Here is a 22,218-nt window from a genome sequence, read left to right as displayed (position 1 = left end):
AAATATTTTGTGACACAATTTGTTCAATAAAGAATAGATAGTAATTAGAAATAGTACCCCAGTCAGATGCTAGTGAGCAAATTCACAGAACAATTTGATTGGTTCTCTTGGAGCAAAGACTGCTATGGCCTTTGTTAGGTAGCATCCTTGGTGTGATTGGATTAGGATCAGGAAATGTGAGCCACTTCCTGTCTTAAAGAAGGTTGTACAGACTTTTGGGACTGTATGAGAGATGTTTGTCCTCTTATGGTCTCTAAGTGGGTACTTTACTTCAAAGATTACATGATCATTCTTAGTGAGTGGAGTGATAGGAAAATGGATCACTTCTCTCTTAGTATCCCCAAATGGGGACTTATCTTCACTATAACTACTATACCTAGTTCAACATTCTTTCCTGTGACCCAACCATTAGAATCCTGTGCCTATGGCCTGGACCCTCAAAGCTATTATAAGCCAATGCAACCATCCACCTTGGTAAATTTCTTACAACAACATCTGAAATAACTCTGCTACCTTGCTTCAAAATTTCCTTTCAATAATAGATCATTTAACATCTCTTATAGGAAACTTTTTCCAGTCTTCCTGCTTATTAGTGTTTTTTTCATATCTGATATCATTTCTTATTTCCTTATATATCCTTTGTATTTACTTAACTCATATACAAGTTGTATATAGGCTAGTGCTTCCTTGAAGGGCTAATATAGTACTTAGAATATAGGAGATACTTTTAAACTTTTGTGAATAAAATTAAATTCATAAAACATGATTTATAATTGTTGCCTATGTTAATAGGAAGATAATTTCAATCCCAAGCATTATGACACGGTGAACAGATAGTCAGTTTTAGAATCAAGATGATCTGGATTCCAATCCTTCCTCTGACAAGTGCTGGCTGCATGACCCTGGGCAAATCACTAAATCTCTCAATGCTCTAAGGAATTCTCTAAGCTTTGGAGAATATGGACTGATCTGTACTGGTAAAGGGAATTTCCTTAGTGTGAATTCCCTCATCTCTTTTGGCCTTCCTTAACACCTCAGCTAAAATCCCACCTTCTAGTGAAAACTTTGTCCAATCCCTGTTAATTCTAGCTTCTTTGTTCTTTGATTATTATCTTTTTATCCTGCATATAATTTATTTGCACTTAATTGTTTGCATGTTAGATTAAATTGCTTTGAACTGTTTTCTTTTTTTGTTTTATTTTTGTTTGTTTTTGCAAGGCCATGGGGTCAAGTGACTTGCCCATGGTCACTCAGCTAGGTAAGTGTTAAGTGCCTGAGGTCAGATTTGAACTCAGGTTGTCCTGATTCCTGGGCTACTTCTTTATCCACTGTGCCACCTAACTGTACCTCTTTGAATTATCTCCTGCCTTTTTTCTTTTCCTCAGAAATTAACTGTGCCTAACAAATAGTTGGTGTTTAATATTGTTTATTGACTAACTACACTAATAAAATTCATTGCCCTAGTCCAAAGGGGAAATCTTAGCAGGATGACCAAAGATATCAAATATGCTGAGATCAAAGGTGAAATTATCAGCTGATAAAGAAGGTTCCTTCACAATTTCAGATAAACCTAAAATAATAGCAATAATTCATATTACTATAATACCATAAGATTTTTCATAGTGATTTTCTTTACTAGAAACTGCAACAGGGCTTAAACTTTTCAGTCTCAGAACCCTTTTATGGTCTTAAAATTATTGAGAATATAAAGAAGGTTTTTTGTTCATAAGAGTTTATCTATTAATATTTAATACAATAAAACATAAAATATCTTGGGTTTTTGTATAAAAATAGTTTCAATATCATATACCCCTGAAAGAGTCTCCTCTAAGATCCCTAGACACTTTGAAAAGCATTAGATTAGATTGAGTTGACCTAAAAAGAGAAGGACTTGGTTCCCATCTCTTACAACCCTCTGCAACCCTGAGTACTTCCCTTAACCTCTCAGTGTTCCAGGTGACAACCTTCATTAATTTGTCCTTAATAAAGAATTAAGCTATATGTTTGGTCTTAAGAAGAACAAAGTTAGGTCAACAAATAGCTTGACTATTTCTCTAAGTATTCAGCCTAAAAGCTTATGCATGTGGAACCATATAGGAACTGGACCCCAAAGTAGATTTTGGGGACATATATTTATAGGAATAAGACAAAGGACCATAAAATTATTGGCAGCCGCCAATGAAAATACAAATTCTTTCATAAAGATGTCATAGAATAAATTATGATTTCCTTCCCCATTTCAAGTTGTTTGCTTCATTTCAGACTGTCAGGGATAAGGCAAGGAATAAAGTCTCCTCCTGACTCAGGGTATCCATGCCTTATCAGATGTTACAAACATAGAGCATAGGAATCTTTCTCCCCTTCCAGGACTATTGATATAGTGGGGGAATTTATAGTTGTCATTAGAAAAATATAACCAGACAAGCTTCTTGTTTTCCAAGGAGGAAACTGATATTTTCACAATGGGGTTGGCATCTCTACATTCAGATTTATAATTGTTCTTACAGGAAAAGAAGCAGACAAAAATGTAAACTTTGCCATAGGTAATTCTCTAAGATTATGAATTGAAGAGATGCCAACTTACATTTGGAGAGGGAAGAATTCCTCTGGGAATTCCCTAAACCAGTGAATTCAAAAATTCATTCCAAACCCTCTCTGTTCCTAATTTCCCTGAAGTAAGCAGAACAATTTGTTATCCTCATTTTACAGATTAAAAAAACTGAGTTCAAGAGAGGTTTTGGTGGAGGTGGTTGATTATTAAATGTCAGAGATGGGATTTGAACCCATGTTGTTTCCTCACTCCAAGTTTGTCCTCTTTCTTTCCATTCCACTTCTCTAAAAAAAATTCTTCTCCCTAAAGTGAAGAAACCACTGTCCCCATACATATATTATAAGGAGTCCTATAAGAAAAAAAATTAATGGCTATCTAAAGAAGCCAAGTTCAAATAGTCTACAGGTTACTAAGTGATTATTTTTAAATATTCTGATATACCTACAAAATTGTCTTGTCCTGGGACTATCCATGACCCAGAGATGGTCATCTAACAACATCTGTGGTCAGTCAAAAATTACTGTTGTGAGAACTTGAATTTAATTTATTTTAAGAATTCCTTTGTGAATGGAGATTAAGCATTAAGTAAATTTTATTAAAGTTGGTCAAAAAAGAAAAGGGCAAATCTTCAAAAACATTTATTATACATCTGTTATTTTCAGTGAATAGACTAAAGGGGAGTAGGGAGATTGGAGGAAAAAAAGAAGGTATAAATCTTCAGCCTAAAAAGGACCTTCCTAGGGTAGCTTTGCATCAAATATTGATTGCCAACACCTTCTCAACCTCCTCTCCCCTCTGTTTGGACCGCTGCATGACGGAGAACCAAACTCCTCCGAATGCCTTTCTTTAGAGAGGATTTTCAATTCCCTCTGCTTGGCTTTTGCTTCTCTGCCTAATTTTAATTCCACATGGAACAAGATATTCCCCAGAAAGTATCATCTAAACTCCTGATCCCTTCACTCTACTTTCCTGTCTCCTTTTGTGTGTTGCATCCTCCATTATGTTATATGTTCTTTGAGGACAGGGACTGTCTTTTTATTCTTTGTATCATCACAGCTTAGTGCAATGTCTGATACATAGTAGGGACTTATATTTATTTGACTGGATAAGAGGAATAAATTGGAAACATTAATAAAGCTATAGTGAGTGTAAAAAAAACCCCCAAACCTCTCCTACTCCAAATAGTAACAACAAATGCTTACCTGCTCAAAACGAATTCATAGAGGAGCTTGAAAAAAGGCTTTTTAAAATCATGTAAGAGAAATTAAGGAAAACCTAAAAAAGAAAATAAGAACAATCCAAGAAAAACAAGAAGATTATGAAAAGAAAGTAAGTAAACCAATTGAAAAAGGAGATTCAGAAACTTAAAATGACTTTTTGAAAATTAGAATTGGACAAGGGAAATTTTTGTGAGAAAAACAACTTTGATTTAGAGATAAGACCAAGAAGAGAAAATCAGAATAACAGAACTACCTAAAAGCTATGATCTATAAAGAATCTTGATACAATAATAGAAAAACTTGTCCTGAAGTGTTAGAAGAAGAGTGGAAAGTAGAAAAAAAGAAAAAAAATCACTAATTACCACCTAGGAAGAAAACTAACAGGAATACCATCGATAAATTTCAAAACCTCCAGCTTAAGGAATAAAGGACACCAAGAAAGAAAAGAAAAGAATTTAAATATGGCAGAGCCACAATTAGAATTACACAAGATCTAGCAGTGGCTAATTTAAAAGACTACAGATCTTGGAACAATACACATGGAAGAGTAAAAGAACTGGGATTATAGGCGAAAATATCATACCTAGAAAAGTTAATAAGAATCCTGAACAAAAAAAAATGGACATTCAATGAGTTGACAGACTCTCAGAATTTTGATGTAAAATGATGGAACTTGGAAAATTTGACAAGCAATAATCAATATAACTATAAGATAAACTTCAAAGACTAATTACAAGGGACTCAAAAGGACAAATTGTTTACTATCTGTGGAAATGTAAATCATTTGTACAAGATTGTTATTAGTGATTGGGTAGTTTAGAAGGAAAGATTGAGGTAGAGTTGAGAAGCATGGGATTCTTTTTTTTATTTATTTTTTTATCCTCATTTTGTACAAATTGTTTTTACATTAATAAAATATATTTCTTTACAAGTAAACAAATTACCCCTCCCCCCATGAATATAGATAGACTTGCTTGGTCGAAAAAGTAAAGGGGAGAGAAAAAAATTAAAATTAAAAAAATAATAGTAATAATTGTAGGTATGGCCAGGTGGTGCAATGGACAAAGCACCAGCCCTGGAGCCATGAGCACCCGAGTCCATATGCAGCCTTGTAAACCCAACAATCACCCAGCCATGTGACATGCAAGCCACCCGATCCCCACTGCCCTACAAAAACCAAAAAGAAGAAAAAAAAAACCCAACCCAAAATAAAATAAAATAGTAATAATAGTAGGGGTGGCTGGGTGGCAGACAGAGCATTGGCCCTTGAGCCAGGAGCACCTGGGTTCGAATCTGATCCCAGACACCCAAAGATCACCCTGCTATGTGGCCCCAGGCAGGCCACCCAGCCCCACTTGCCCTGCACCCTCCCCCAAATAATAACAAAAGATGTGCTTCAGTCTTTGTTCCAATACCATCAACTCTGTCCTGGGTGGATCACATTCTTTATGATAAGTCCATTACAAAAGTTACTTCCATATTTTTCCAAGGTTGCCATTGCTGATCACAACTCCCTCCTTTCTTATTTCTCCACTACCATGTACTATATTTTCTTTCTCCTTTCACTCTGACTCTGCTGTAGTGTCGCTGAGTGGCGCAGCAGACAGATCCCTGGTCCTTGGGCCAAGAAGCCCTGAGCCCCCATACCACCCCTTAGGCCCAGAATCCACCTGGCCCTATGGTCCTGGGCAGGCCATCAAATGCCAGCCCCTCGCAAGAAGTAAAAAAGAAAATGTGTTATATCTGAACACTCTCCGCCCATGGTCTATCCTCTCCTCCTTTATTCACATCCCCACCCCTTCCCCCTGTTCCCCCTCCTTCTTACTCCAGTTGTCTATACCCCATTGAGTATATTTGCTGTTTCCTTTCCTAGCCATCTCTGATGAGAGCAAAGATTCCCTCATTGCCCCTTGCCTCCCCCCTTCCATATCATTGCAATAGCTCATTGTAATAAAAAAAACTCTTATTATGTGAAATAGCTTGGACTATTCCCTCTCTCCTTTTTCTTTCTCCCATTCCATTTCCCTTTTTTTCTTATTGACTCCATTTTTACACCATATTTTATCTTCAACTTCAGCTTTCTCCTGTGCTTCAACTATAAAAGCTCCCTTTACCTGCTCTATTAACTGACATGGTTCATATGAATATTATCAGTATCATTTTTATATACATGCAGTTCATCCTCATTAAGTCCCTAATAGTTTCCCCCTCTCCTCCAATCTCCATGCTTCACCTGAGTCCTGCATCTGAAGAACAAACCTTCTGTTCAGCTCTGGCCATTCCAAAAGGAACCTTTCAAATTCCCCTGGTTCATTGAAAGTCCATCTTTTTCCCTGGAAGAGGACATTCAGCCTTGCTGGGTAGTTCATTCTTGGCTGCATTCTAAGCTCTTTTGCCTTCCGGTATATTGTATTCCAAGCCCTACAAGCTTCCAATGTAGCTGCTGCTAGGTCCTGTGTGATCCTGACTGCAGCTCCACGATATTTGAACTGTGTCCTTCTGGCTGCTTGTAATATTTTCTCTTTGACTTGGGAGTTCTGGAACTTGGCTATAATATTCCTGGGGGTTGGTTTTTGGGATCTCTTTCTCGGGGGGATCGGTGGATTCTTTCCATTTCTATTTTACCCTCTGCTTCTAGAATATCAGGGCAATTTTCCTGTAGTAATTCTTTGAAAATGATGTCAAGGCTCTTTTCCTGATCATGACTTTCAGGTATTCCAATAATTTTCAAATTATCTTTCCTAAGTCTGTTTTCCATATCAGTTGTTTTTTCAATGAAATATTTCACATTTTCTTCTAATTTTTCATTTTTTTGGTTTTGAAGTATTGATTCCTGATTTCTGGTAAATTCATCAATCTCCCTGAATTCTATTCTTTGTCTGAAGGATTTGTTCTCCTCAGAGAGTTTTCTTATCTCTTTTTCCATCTGGCCAATTTTGCTTTTTAAAGCATTCTTCTCCTCAATAACTTTTTGAACTGTTTTATCCATTTGACCTAAGCTGGTTTTTAGCATGCTATTTTTTCTTCAGCATTTTTTTGGATTTCCTTGACTCAGCTGCTGACTTCATTTTCATGTTTTTCCTGCATCTCTCTCCTTTCTTTTCCCAGTTTTTCTTCCAACTCCCTCATTTGATTTTCAAAGTCTTTTTTTGAGCTCTGGCATAGCCTGAGCCCAATTTCTGTTTTTCTTGGAGTCTTTAGATGCAGGAGCTTGTGCTTCCTCATCTTCAGACTGAGTATTTTGATCCTTCTTGGGCTCATTTGCAAAATATTTCTCAATGGTCTTCCTCTTGTTTCTTTGCTTGTTCATTTTCCCAGCCTAAGCCTGTTTTTTAGGGTGCTTCCTGAGCTTTTGGGACACTCCCACAGGGGTCTCAGTGTGTGAGGCTCTGTCCTTCCTCCTGGTCTGTGAATGACCATAAGCGCCCCACTCTGGGGGGGCCCCTGTTGTTCTATGGGGGGGCCTAGACTGTGATTAGGATCTGAATATGGTCAGAGCCCGAGAGTCCTGTTGCAGGGGCAGAGGATAGAGCTCTGCAGTCTCTCTTCACTCCCCTCCCTCAGCTCAATGGGCTCATGCCCTGGGGGCTCCTGCTTACTGGCTCTGCCTGCTTCTGTTTCCTGGTCTGGGCTGCTGAAAGACCAAGCTGCTGGCTGTGTGCCCTGAGGGCTGGGCTCCACGTGCTTGTTCTGGCAGAGGTCCCCCACTGTTCCCCCACTTTGTGCTGGTGCTCCCCAAGGTGCAGCTAAGGAGATTCTCCCACTGCTGTGAGCCAGGGCTCCCAGTGCCCTGGGGCTGCCTCTGGGAGGTTGAAGTTCTTTTGCTCTGGCTGGCCACCCCTCCTACCCCAGGGAGCAGAGCCTTTCTGCTCTTTTCCAGGTTACCTTGAGTAGGAGAACTGCCTCACTGGGTCCCTTTGTGGGTTCTGTCTCTCGAAAGTTTAGTTAAAGTCCTTAGTTTATGAGTTTTTATCAGAGAGTTCCTAACTCGATCCCTTCATGTCTCCATTTTGGCTCCACCCCCTCCAAAGCATGGGATTCTTAAAAGTAAAATGGTATAGAAAAGATTAAAAAAGAATTCTCATACAAAAGAGCTGTGAGAGGAAGAATTGATACAGAAGAATTAGATGGGGAAGGACAGCTGATAGTTCTGGAAATCTCTCATCAGGTATGAGCTAAAGAGAGAATAATGCATATGTGTATATATATATATATATATATATATGGAGAAAGATAGAGAGAGAGAGACTGTGTGTGTGTTTGTGTGTGTGTGTGTGTGTGTGTGTGTGTGTGTGTGAGAGAGAGAGAGAGAGAGAGAGAGAGAGAGAGTAAAAGTTTTCTAAATTCAAAAAGAAATAAGAGGGGCTTTTAATGCTGATCTACTCATTGAAAACCATTGAAATTTCAGACAAATCAACTGACAGCACAGCACTATACCTCAGTTTTTTGACCTATGAAATAAATAACTTATAGTCAATAAGGATCTTTCTAGTCCTAATTCCATTTGATTTTAGATGAACTCTAAGGTCCCTCCTAGCTCTAAATTTGTTTTTAATTCTATTGTAATAAAGATATTTTTCTTAAAAAAAAGTACCAGTAGATCACTGATCCAGATGCAAAAGAAAACTCAAAAACCATTCAGTTGAATCCTCTTCTTTTACAAAACAAAACAAAACAAAACAAAACAAAACAAAACAAAACAAAACAAAACAAAACAAAACAAACAAAAATCAAGAGATTTGTCCAAGGTCATACAGGTAGCAAGCATTTTAACTAAGACTATAGGATCTTTGATAAGGAACTGAAAGGGACCCTAGAGACTGATATCTCCAAATACTTCATTCTGAATATAGAGGAATTGAAATACAGGGAGGCAAAGTGACTTATTCAATAATCATATAGCTAGTAGGTGTCTCAAATGGAATTTGAACTCAGGTCTTTCTGTCTTCAAATCTAGCCCTCTCTGACTAGCTCTTATTGCCAAGTCTAGATCCCCCAATTCCAGAACCAGAGATTTTTCCATGGTATGACATGACCAAGTTGTGTGCTATATTTCCTATGTATCTGTCTGTGGTTTATGCAAAACTCTGAAGAAGTAGTTGACTCTTTCTGATCTGCATTCAAGTTTGCACAGGTTTTGTTAATTTTGAAAAACAACTTTTATTTAATCTTATAGTCCCCTGACAGCCTCCCTTTTCATTCTCCTCTTCATTACCATATTTCTTTTTTGTTTGTTTGCAAGGCAGAGGAGTTAAGTGACTTGCCCAACATCACACAGATCTGTAATTCTTGAGGGTCTGAGGCTGGATTTGAACTCAGGTCCTCTTGACTCCCGGACTGACACTCTATCCACTGCTCCATCTAGCTATCCCCTTTATTACCATATTTCATAGATAAATAATGTATACATTTTCCTCCATTTTCTCAATATTCATTCCTCCCTTAATCCATTGTAATCTGACTTTTATTCCCAGGACTTGAGTGAAACTGCTTTCCTATTAATAGCAGCATTTCTTTAAATTTTTCAAAATGCTACCTGAATTTCTCCATGAAATCTGTGATAGACTTGTGTCTTCTTCCCACTTCATTTTAGAAGGCCACACTCATAAAATGAACATCACAAATTAAACTGACAAATTTGCTTTAGAATAGGAATTTTTAGCCTTTTTGAGTGTCATAGATGCTCCCCCAAGCCTATAGACTTTTTTTCACAATAATACTTTTAAAAGTATAAAAAGAAACCAACTATGTTGACATATCATTTTTGAAATCTTGTTTAAAAAATTAAAAACCCCACTACAGAAAACATTAATGACTACAAAGAAGAATATTGCATTGAAAATCAGAACAGCAAAATAAAGAATAAATGTTTGTAAAGAGGTAGAAGCTGAGAATTGCTGTTCATGAACAGTCAGAGAAGTACTAGGTTGGAAGTCTTATTTCAGAAATTTACTTAGCTGAGTGACCATTTGAGGTTATTTAACATGTCAGTGTCCCTAATAACTTTAACATAAAAATATTTAGAGTACATAAACAAAATCCATGCATTGGTAAAAGGAGGTATCCTCACAGGGAGTTCCCTGAGGCTTGCCCAGTCTCCCCCAGTTAATAAATATTTGAGATCAGATTAGAATTCATATCTTCCTGATTCCAGATCTAATGCTTTGTCTACAAGATCACCTAACTTCCTCTGCTTTTCCTATTACCTTCCTTTAGCGTTACTTTATTCTGTTTTTACAAAGGTCTCTTCTAGTTTTGCACTCTACTTAGTTATACATGTTACATAGCTGTTACATAAAATTACAAGGGACTCAAAGCACATAAATAACTCTCATAATTCTAACTCTTTTGACCTCAGTATCAGCAAAACTTAATAGGCATTCAGTCTAGCATTCAAAACCCTCCACAAACCACTCTCAGTTCTCTACTTCTCCAATTCTGTATGCCATTACTTTCCCACACAAGATTTCCTATCTATCTAAACTGGTCACCTTAGTCTCTTGCCTTTACAAAGATGCTTTCCTTTTAATTTACTCCAACTGAACCCTGTTAATTTTGAAAAACAACCTTTATTGTATCTAATACTATGGTCCCCTGACACTCTCCTTTTTGATTCTCTCTTCATTACTATATTTCATAAGTAAATAATGTACACATTTTTGGAATGTCCTCCTCATCTCTAATCTCTGTTTCTGAAAATCATTCCCAACTTCCAGGGTTCAACTACAATGTCTCTTCCCCCATTTTTCTTTTTTTTTAATGGTTTTTTTCTTTTATTTATTTTTTCCAATTACAAGCAAAAAATAGCTTCCAACACTCAAAGAATGCATTTTTCTGACACATTCAGCTCATGCTCTTTTCTGAAATCATAATCATAGGAAATCAGAATGGGGAAGGATCTCAAAGTACCACTGAATACAAACTAAATCAGCATAAAGATCATCTCTGAAATATGTCAGACAAGTAAACATCCAATTTTTTGCTCTAAGTATCCTGTCAGATGGAACCAATAAATTCACTAGAAAGACCCTCCCTCTTGAGAGGAGTATTAATTGAAAGAAAATTGGGCTTTCTTTTCTTTATTTTAAACATAAATCTTATTTTTTGTGTCTTTCCTTAGTTCTTCTCCCAGGGACCCAATAGAAGTCTAATTCTCTTCTATAACATTTCAGAGAAGCATAGACAGTATTTTATTTCCCCTTGCTCAAGCCTTCTATGTAATACAATCTCCTCCTACTTTAATTGATTCTTATTTGGTAAGAGCTACAGGGTTTTCACTATTATGTTTGAACTTTTCTTCATATTCCTGAGTGGATGAATGAGCCTCCTCAAATGTGTTGTCCAGAACTTACACAATACTGTAGGTAAGGAATCTGATAGATAGGACTAGCTACCACCTCTCTAGTCCTACACATCATGCCTTTCATAATGTAGGCTAAGTTTGCAATTACTTTCTGAGTTGTCATAACCAAACTTTTGACTAGCATATAAATTCTAAGCCATAGAAGTACTCAGTTGTTTGTTTTTTTTCAGAAAAAATTTTCATCTAGTCACATCTCCTCAATCTTCTATAACGTCTGTCTACCATTTATTTAGCATCTGATAATGTACCAAAGTAATATTTAAAGTAAAAATAAACTCAAATGTGTATTTATTTTTTAATATTAATATTCCATCATTCCATGGGAACATACCATATTTTTTTCACTTTGAAAATTCACTCCTTAGGGCAGAGAGCATGATTTCTTTTGTTCTTCCTTTCATCTTTTTATTCGCTCCCCAAACATTTGTTAAGAACCACTGTTATACATAATATTATTAAAGGTTCTCTATTATGCCCTAGATATACAAATAAAAAATCAAATTTAGCCCCTATCAACAAGAATCTCATATCACATTTGAAAGTGTAAGGTTCTTGATTTTTATGATTAACTTTAGTACTTCTGTAGCCCCAATTTCTCCATCTTTTGTAGTTTTCAATGTTTAGTGAGTTGTGGATGTTTTATTGTAGTTTATTATCTTGATTCTTTCAGTCTCTAGTTGCTGATATAGTCCAATTCCTAAGACATTTTGATAGTCTAGCAGGACTATGAAATGTCTGACTAGTGGGCCATATAAGGCCCACAGAATCATGTGGTCTGGCACTACCTTAGCAACCACAAGTGGAACTTGAAATTCAATAATTCTAGGAGCTTTTTAAGGGTGTGTTAATTAAATGTTTGACTATATATATATATATATATATATATATAACTAATTTTTAAGCTGATAATTTTGTATGGCCCATGATGATGTTATAAATATCCAAATGATTCTTGGTAGAAAAAAAGGTTATCCATACCTAGCCTAAACAGACAACTGGACAGAAACCCTGAAGTAGCAATAGTTCAGGAAAATATAAGCCATGTGGTCCTCATATCTGTGGTGATCAGGTAGCAGATAAATGGCTTTTTACTTAAAATTAAATAAAAAAGCATTACAATAGTTTTACCTATTTTATGATTATGATTAGTTGTTTTCTTAAAGCTTTTTTGCCTTTCTGTATCACTAAGATATCTTAATATAATATATTGGATACATTAAAGAGGACATAATATTATCTATCTATACATTTTGACTAATCTTTGAATCATATGTAAAATTGATTTAAAAACCTTTTATTCTAGAAGTCTTAATAATAGTTAAACATACAGCAAAAAGGTAATGTGTATATATCTATACTGCATATGTTATATAGATGCATATTTTATATATGCATATTACATGTGTTATACATGTTATTTATGTATAATATATGTTATATATGTTTCTGTTATTAATATACTTTAAAAGATTGAGAATGAAAAGTCTTTTTATATTTTTTTGTAATTTGGCAAACATTGATTTTTTAAAAATCCTCATGTTTTAGCAAAGAAAACCCAGCATGCTAAGTTTTAGAAAAAAAATAATTATTTCTACTTTCCATGCTCTTTTATACATTACAATAATAATGTAGTAATGACTTTCAGAAATGCCTAAAAGATTATTTTTTCAGAAACAGTCACAAAAGATAACATAAGCTTTTGGGCAATAGAAGAATCAGCTCCTTCCTGCTAAGGGCCATTATTATCACAATGGAAAATTTTTTTTCTTGTTGAGGAATAATGTTTCCTAAAGCCCCCACCAGGCAATCAAGGATACAAGGAGAGCAATCATGTAAGGAAACCTAAGTAAAGTGTACTTAAGTTTTCAATTGCTATTCATATTTACAGTGAGACAAAGGCTGTGTGTTGGGAAGGGGGTAGATAGAGGAGGGTACAATAGTATCCTGTTCATAGTGCTGCGTATGCTGTGAGATATTGTGTTCATGGGGAAATGGGATAAATTCATTTTGCAGGAATTTTGGAAATTTTCAATCTAACAGAATCCAATAATTTATTTGTTCCCAAATCATTCCTGTTTTTTCAACAGGATGACACCTGCCTTGTAGAAAAATTCAAGATGAGGTACTATTTCAGGCTGTAAAATTCATTCCTCATTATTCCATGACTTATACTGGTACAGATAAGTTTACAGATTTTTGATCTAATGCAGAGGAGCATGCTACAGTGGAAAGAATTTTATTTTAGAGACAGAGGACCCATTTTAAATCCTGTGTTGGACATATGACACTTTAACTTCTTTGGATCTCAGTTTCCTCATCTGTTAAATGAGTGAGTTAGACTAATTACTTTCTCAAGTCATTTGTAGCTCTAATTCTGTGTACTAATGAACCTAAGATCCATGGTCAATAAATGTTTATTAGCAATTTTTACTGCAATTCACTATCTAAGGGATTTCCTTAATAGTCTGAGAAATAAAGTAACTCCCCTAGAGTCACACAGTGTCTTGAACCTAAATGCTCTGAACCCCTCAAGTTATGACTCCTGTGATGTAGACATACCTAGCATATGGATTTACCATTTTGTTTTCCTCTGTAGGATTTGATTGCAGACTTGAAGGAGAATCTTTCGGGACATTTTAAGGATGTTATGGTTGGTCTGATGTATCCACCACCATCTTATGATGCTCATGAGCTCTGGCATGCCATGAAGGTATTTCTCTAATCCCCAAACTCTGGGAACTACCCATAGATAACTGTTTGCCTATAATTAAATTTATTTCTCTTGCTCTCTGACATTTAACAGGACCCTAAATGAGCCATTTATGAAAAACGAGAAATACATTGTGCAGTTTGATTTATGCTTGTTGTCATATTAAGAAGGGCAAAAGTAATATTTTGCTTTTAAAAACAATTGATAATCCCTTTAGCATATTAAGTACAAATAGAAAACAGAATCAGAAATGAAATGTTTCTGCCATGTTTTCTATTTATTTTGATAAGACCTTAAGTTTCTTCTTGATGAAATAATATTCTTTCCCTTGTATCTGAATTTTCATTTTGAAGAATCAAGGTGTTTGTTTTTTAAAAGAAAGCCATTTCTTAGAAATGAAATAATTATAGATTCTATTAAAGTTTTTTGTTGTTGCAATTGTTTGGAGATTGTGCATTCCTGCTTATTTTTAAATCTTATACTCAAACACCTGCCAAGACTTCTGAAATCTTTCCAAAATTTGTTGGCAGAAGAAATAATCACAGACTGTGAACAGAGGGCATGTGGGGCAAGACCAGTTGGTAGTTAACACTGGGGGCCAAAATAAACATCATTAAAATCCTCTCTACATTTGGAACTACTTTATGTTTTATTAAATACTTATTAATTCTTTTTACCTCAGTGATTTGGATAAGACCTACAAATTACAACTAGAATCAAAACTTGATCAGTCAACTCAAATCATACCATTGATTTATAATAAATCTTTTTATCACAATTGCAATCAATCAATCAATAAACATTTGATACCTATTACATGACAGGCAATGACTCATAACTGGGGAATTTTTTTAAAAAAGCAAAAAACAGTCCCTGCCATCACGCATTCACAGTTTAATGGACTGTGATTCTGAGAAATGAATTCAAAGAAACAGAAAGTATTGATAAATTGTTCCTTAAAAAATTGGATAGTTAAAACAGAAAGTCAAGGGTGTTGATTAGATACTGAGATAAGATGCCTTGCATTCAAATCTGTTTCTCATACTATTAAAAATTGTAACTGGGTGAATCAAAGGGCTTATTCTTTTTTAATTATATTAATGAAAAGAATGAATTTCCCACAAAAGAAACTGAGATACTCCAATAATCATATTTCTAAAATACTTTCAAAAACTTTTAAATCTAACTGAGAACTAATACAGAAACATTCATATATACAGTAAATACATAAAATCAGAATCCTTTCATTTTAAAGGGGGAGAAACCTTAATATTTTGATAAATTTTAAAGTATATAAATATGATCATCATCATTACTATTATTATTATCATTGATAATAATAGATTAGGGGCACAGTGTGAGTAGTTCTAATGTTTGACATCCACTCCTAAAGACCTTAGTTATAGTTCTGAATAATTTTTTAAAAAGTTCATTTATTCAAATTTCAACTGCAAAGATGAAAAGACCTTTTATAGAAAATATTGATGTTCAAATCAATTTTATTTTAAGATGAACTAGCTAGACCTCAGCAATATCATGGAAAGGAAATAACTCACTTGGGGACTAGAAAACCCTTTATCTTAAGATCCAGCAAACCACAAAAGAATTTAAAGTTTATAATTTCCTCGAAAGGATTAAACCCTTCACTTGGTTCAAGGAGCATTATTCCTTTTTCTTTGATATATACACCTGCAGAGGGTCTAGACTAGAATTAACCTGGTTCAATTAATCCCTGGACCCAAAATACCAGCACAATCAGATCCTAGTTTCCATAAGTGTCACTCACTGTTCAATTGTAGGTTGATTCTTTACTACAAAAGCAGATTGAGTTTGAACTCTGTGCTGTGTTTCATATATTACACTGGGACTCCACTTGCTCAAATGTTTAAAAAAATAGAAGATGATTAGGTTAGACAACTACTACAACACTTCAGTGTACAGCAATAACAAGCTTAAAATATAATTAGAAAATATTTAATACGATAATCAAAAATACAATGTCATAGATAATATCAGAAACACCCATTTCTATCTGAGTTGGCCATGATAATCTCTGATGCTGCCCCTTACCTCTCTGAATCCTATAATTCTATAAGTTTCTAGGTTTTTGTATTGTTTTCTGATCCAATAAACTTCCTTTTTTAAAATTTCATTTTGGTTATCTGAGAAATTATGGTAATCCAAGTAAGAAGGAAAGAAAAAGCAAACTAATAAAAATTAAAATGTTTCTGTCACCAGAGTCAATCAACAAATCCTTTGTAAAGAATCAATTCCAGTCATTATGATAGGTCCATATAAGGGAGAGATAGTATATTTTCTGATTTCTCATGCTAATCATTGATTCATCAATAAAATAATCTATGCTCTATCAAAGTAAGAATACACTGTAAGCTCATTGAGATAGTCAGGTGTTGCAGTAAAGTGTGGAACTTAAGATCAGAAGGTGAATGTGAATCATATCTCAGACACTTACTAGCTGAATGACCTGAGGTGGGCAAGCTATTTAAGCTCTCTGGTACTCATTCTTCACCTATATGACAAAGAGATTGGGCTTAATTACTTTAAATCCTTTCTAATTTTAAATTTTTTATCCTATAGCTATTCCATTTTTATTGAATGTTTCATTGATTGATTTTTTGCTTTGAATACTCAGCATCCAGTATAGTGACTTTCATATGACAGCTGACTGATCTGAATAAGTGCTTGTAGACTTGAGAAACTGAATTTAATTGGGGCAGCTTAGGTGGCCCTGGAGTCAGGAAGGCCCAAGTTCAAACTTGATCTCATACACTTAATACTTATTTAGCCATGTGACCTTGGGCAAGTCAGTTAACCCCATTGCCTTGCCAAAAAAAAAAAAAAAAAAACACCTAAAAGAATAAAATGAATCTAATTGAATCTACCCATAGTCAGAGAAATATACGCAATCTTAGACATCACCAGACATAGGATCAGAAGCTACTTAGTCTCTCTTTCTTAAGAAGTTGATTGTCAAAATACTATCCCTAAAAATCAAATTTATTCAGTTTACTAATATTGATTTACCTTATTTTCCATACCACTTATGTCTTACAGAATTTTTGTCTCAATGATCTTAGTATCTGCCTCTCCCGTTATGGGTCAAGAATTTTTGTAATATAGCTGGAATGATAAATATTTATCATTCCATTCTATTTAAATTCCTTCTGAACTACTAATCCACAGTGTATGTCTCTTTATCTCTTTTGTTTTGTTTGTTTTTTGTTCTAGGGAGCAGGCACAGAAGAGAATTGTCTCATTGATATATTAGCATCCAGAACAAATGGAGAAATTTTCCAGATGAAAGAAGCATACTATCTGCGTAAGGCTTAGAATTAATATACATAGAATTTCAGGACATATCAGTCTTTGCTGCAAATAAAGAAAGTAAAAACTCCAGTTTAGGTCAAGTCAATAAGAAAGTATTAAACACCTACTATGAACTAAGTGCATGGAGTATTCCAATGGAAATATACTATTCCTTATAGTGTCATTGAAAGAAAATTAAATAAATTAGTCAATGTCAATGTATGGTTACATACAAATCTGAACTGGTTCCATAGAGAAGCAGATTAAATGAAAAATTTCCTGGGAACTGCCTTATAGGCAAATTCTTCCAAAATCAGGATACTTTCCAGTTTCTGATATCCTGAGGCAGTTTATTCTAAGGAGACAGAATAGTATAGGGGATTTGGAGGTAATTGATCTGAGTCTAAATTCTGACTCTGCTACTGACATCCTGTGGCCATGAGCAAGTTATTTTACCTTTTAAGTCTCATTTGAGTCATTTGCAAAATAGTTACACTAGATAACATCCAAGATCCCTTCAAATTTAAATCAATGATCAATATAATTAGATCAACTATTATCTCACCAGTTTGTGTTCACATGATACTCAAAGGCAAAAGGGATAGATTCTATAAAAACAAAATAGAGGGAAATTAAGCAATTTACCTAGTGAAATCTACAATGATATACAACCAATAAAAATAATTCATATCAATGAAATGCTTTTCCTTTTTATATCTTTAGTAATTATCTTCAAAATTGCCTCAACTCATCATTTTACACCATCTAAATATCATCTCAATTCACCCAAAGATTAGATTTTCTACAAACTTCCAATGAAGAAATATGAGCTATTTTTATTTTCAATAAATTTGAATGCCATGGAATCTGCTCTATCAACCTTGATCTGAAACTAAATGTCAAGAGACATTCAAGGAACAATAACTAAATAGTCATTGTGTGTGTAGCTATATAGATAGATGTGTGTGTGTGTATATAGGTATGTGTACACATACACATATTTGTATGTATATATGCATATTTATGCATATATATGTATGTGTGTCTGTAATTTCTCACTTAGAAAACTGAAATTACAATAAAACATTACAAGCATTTACTGGGAAGTAATTTGACTTTCCCTATAAGTCAAAAATCTGCATTCCTTTTAAGTCTAAAATAAGTCCTTATAAAATATGTCTTAATGGTGTTTATTAGTCCTTGTGAAATTATTATGAGTGAGCAAGAAAAGGCAACTGATAGTTTCTTTGCTGTGATGTTTAATGATAACTTCTAAGAAGCAGGTGTTAAAAGACAGGTAAATGTCAATAGCCAGGATTTACTTCCTGAGCTTTGAACCTACTGCTTCTAGAGAATTATCTTTAGAGTATTCCAAGCACATCATCTGTGTAGGCCTATAATAAATCATTCCTTTTAACAGAGGCTTTTTCTTCCCTAGAATACAATAGTGACCTTCAGCAAGACATTTACTCAGAGACTTCTGGACACTTCAGAGACACACTTATGAATCTGGTACAGGTACTGTAATCCCAAGTCCAAACATGAAATACACTGTTCAGAAATATGAGTACTAGTTAAACCTTTTGCACAATTAAAAGAGAAAACAATGGTTTCTAACCTGCTATTCAATATTCAATCACATTCATAGAAATTGTTAGGTATAGAGAGTAAAATAATTTCCTAAAAGGGTTAAGAGATTTGAAATTAATTCTCTGTATAGTTCTTATTATTTTCAACTATCAAAACATTTTTTAAATTAATAATGTCAGTGGAAATTCTTGATTAAACATTGATATAAACATCTATAGTGTAAACAATGGATAGAGCTCTAGACCTGGAATCAGGAGGACCTGTGTTTAAATCTGGCCTGGGAATGCTTATTAACTGTTTGGTATTGGCAAATTCCTAGATAGTCATTGTGTGTGTATAGATATATAGATATATGTGTATGTAGGTATGTATATACATACACATATTTGTATGTATGCCTTAGCTTCTTTACCTTTGAAAAAAGTGAGTAATATTAATATCTACTTACGAAAATTAGTGTGAGGATAAAATGAGACAATATTTGTAAAAATGCTTTGCAAACCTTAAAGTACTATGTAAATTCTAACAATTATTATTATAGTTTCTTCTAAAATTTTGCATCTCATTACTTTCAACAAATAAAAAAATCTTCATACTTTTAAGCACTCCTTCTAAGTCCTCAATGGCATTTTGGAATAAAAACCTGTCTTTAGTCTTCTTTACTTTTTTCTTTTCTTCTTTCTTTCCTTCCTTTCTTTTTTGAATAGGACTATCTATCAGATCAGAGGTATGCTATAGACAGCTTTAAGCAAAGTATCTGACCACATCTTTCATGCTATTTTGGGGGCCTGGTGGAAAGATAAACACTTGATAGTAGTTCACTAGGTGAATTTGAACTTATCACCAACCTAGAAGCTGATACTGAATCATTGATTATACATTGGGACCAGTTATCTTCCTAATGTAACTATCACATCTTTCTATCATGTCAACAAAAGCAGAATGAAAGGTTTTATTCAAAGCTTACTTCTTCTTGGTGGTTTTTTTCCTGACTTCCAATTATAGATACAGAAGCAATTTTCCTTCTTCTAATTGGGTTTTTAATAATCAAATCAAACTGATATATCCCATCATCTTGTCACATTACAAAGTAAAAGAAATGAAACATATAATCTACAAATTCAGAAGGAATAATCTTTAATCAATCTAGGAAAAATAATTTCTTTGAAAGAGGGACATTATTAGGAAAAGGAAAGAGGCTGCTCTAGAAATTTATTTCACAAATTAAGTCAAGGTTCTGCTGTAATTGTCAGAATTTTTTTAACTAAATTCATGAATCTGCTTGTATAAAGAACTCCCAAAGAGAAATTTTTCTGTCACCAATGCAGATTGGCTTATTCAACAATTTATGCTCTTAAAGAGCTGCCTGTTATACTTTGGGGTTCAATGATTTGTTGATGATCATAAAACAGCATTGATAAATATTTGTTCCTTAAAACAAACAGTTATGACTTATAATATATCAAGTAGATTTGGATTAAGAGAAACTAGGTTCCAATCATTGCTTCACTACTTAATGTCTGTAAGGCTTCATTATTGAGACTCTATTTTTGTATCTATAAAATGGAGTTAGATAAGGTGGTACTTAAAATTCCTTCCATCTCTATATCCTATAAAATACCATATCACTTCAACAAACTCTTATTAAACACCTGGCACATACAATTACTTGCATATTCTGGGATCTGAGGAAATAGGGAAGACATGAGAAAAATATGTGGAGAAAGGAAAAGATGAGACATGCTCAGGGAATAGCAGGTGGTTCTGTTTGTTATGGAGGGATTTAAATATTTTAAAAAAACAGGATCAGAGCCAGATTCTTAAGGTCTTTGAGTGCTAAGGGAAAAAGAAAGGAGGGAAGGAGAAAGAAGAAAGAGTGAAGGAGAAAGAGAGTCTTTTTGTGATGTTACAAATAGGGAATGGGAAAGAGAAAAGAAATCACCAAAAAAATCCATAGTAAAAGCTATAGAATTGTGTAGAAGAATTGGGAAAAAGTACTCTCATAATAAACCAAGAGAGGAAAGAATATCAAGGAATAGAGTAGAGTCAATAGTGTCAAATACCCCAGAGTAGAAAAGGAATATTAGAATTGAGAAGAACAAAGAAAAAGAGGCAATGTAAAGAAGTAGAAAAGCTATTAGATTTGATTTCAGTGAATCTGGGATTAAATTCTACTATTATTTATTATATATGTGGCATATTGTTATATTAATCATATATATCATGTTTTTATATTATTCATATATTTCATTAATCATAATCAAACATATCATATTAATCATATGTTGTATATATCATATAACTACATAAAATAACTGTTATATCCTAATTATATTATATATTATTATGTTGTATATATTATGTAATATAATGAATACTTTATAATAAAATGATAATATATGTTATTTAATATGTGACTATGTAACTAGCTATTTCTATATTAATTACTTTATCAATATTTTCTATATTAGTTATATTTAATTATTATTATATTGAATATAATCATATGTGACTTGTGACCTTGGCCAGATCACTTCACTCTCATAGGCCTTGGTTTCTTTATTTATAAAATAGGAGAATGAAGTTGAATTAGATGGTCTCCTTCCACTCTTTTTTTTTTTAGGTTTTTCGCAAGGCAAATGGGGTTAAGTGGCTTCCCCAAGGCCACACAGCTATCCTTCCACTCTTAATACTATGATCCTAAAAAAAAACTTAAAAAAACAGGTGGCTAGGTGGCACAGTGTATCGATAAAGCACTGGCCCTGGAGTCAGGAGTACCTGGGTTCAAATCTGGTCTCAGACACTTGATAATTACCTAGCTGTGTGGCCTTGGGCAAACCACTTAACCCCATTTGCCTTGCAAAAAAAAACTTAAAAAAATACTATGATCCTATATGAATGGCTGATTATTTGAAAATAAAGTTTCACTTGATTAATAAGGTAGAGATTAGGCTACAAAGAATTAAAGAGTAATAAGAGGATGAAGCACCAATCCTTAAAATCTGGTAATGGAAGGAGTGAGATGATAGCAATTTGACAGGCATAGCAGATTGAAGAGAAGTATTAGGTTTTGGTTTTTTGGTTTGTTTTATGGATTCATGATAGGGGAAATCTAAATGTGTTTGATACTAGAGGAGAAAGGGGTAATGCGTCAGATACTAGTAAAGATTCAGGAGAGAGTGGAATTGATAAAGTAAAGTCAAAGAGGAAAGAAAAAGTAATAGCATAAAGGATTTAAGGGGAGGATTTGTCTTTAGCAATATCTACCCTTTTCTCTACATTGATACTGAAGGAGATATTGAATGAATGAGAAGATTCTAAATATGGAGGCAGAGTTAAATGAAATCTTGCTGTTTGGCGACTTCAATTTTCTTAAGAAAATAGGATGTGAGATATCATGCAGCAGTGAAAATCTAATTGAGTTTAAATGGAATAAATTAGTAGCAGATACCAATCA

The 22,218-nt window shown here is 34.1% G+C and overlaps 1 protein-coding gene across 1 annotated transcript in view; it reads left to right on the top strand.

The window, feature by feature from the left end:
- The window catches only part of ANXA10 (annexin A10), an 81,852-nt gene that overhangs the window by 24,095 nt on the left and 35,539 nt on the right, over positions 1-22,218 (top strand). Inside the window, exons 4-6 of the mRNA XM_074231563.1 lie at positions 13,731-13,844; positions 17,094-17,184; positions 18,610-18,689. Coding sequence (XP_074087664.1) covers positions 13,731-13,844; positions 17,094-17,184; positions 18,610-18,689 — 285 coding nt within the window. The remainder of the gene's footprint in view (positions 1-13,730; positions 13,845-17,093; positions 17,185-18,609; positions 18,690-22,218) is intronic.

This window comes from Macrotis lagotis, chromosome 3 (genome assembly GCF_037893015.1).
Source record: "Macrotis lagotis isolate mMagLag1 chromosome 3, bilby.v1.9.chrom.fasta, whole genome shotgun sequence".
In the NCBI taxonomy this organism is placed as follows: domain Eukaryota; kingdom Metazoa; phylum Chordata; class Mammalia; order Peramelemorphia; family Peramelidae; genus Macrotis; species Macrotis lagotis.
The sequence above is the reverse complement of the archived record's forward strand: the minus strand, read 5'-3'. Positions and strand labels throughout refer to the sequence as shown.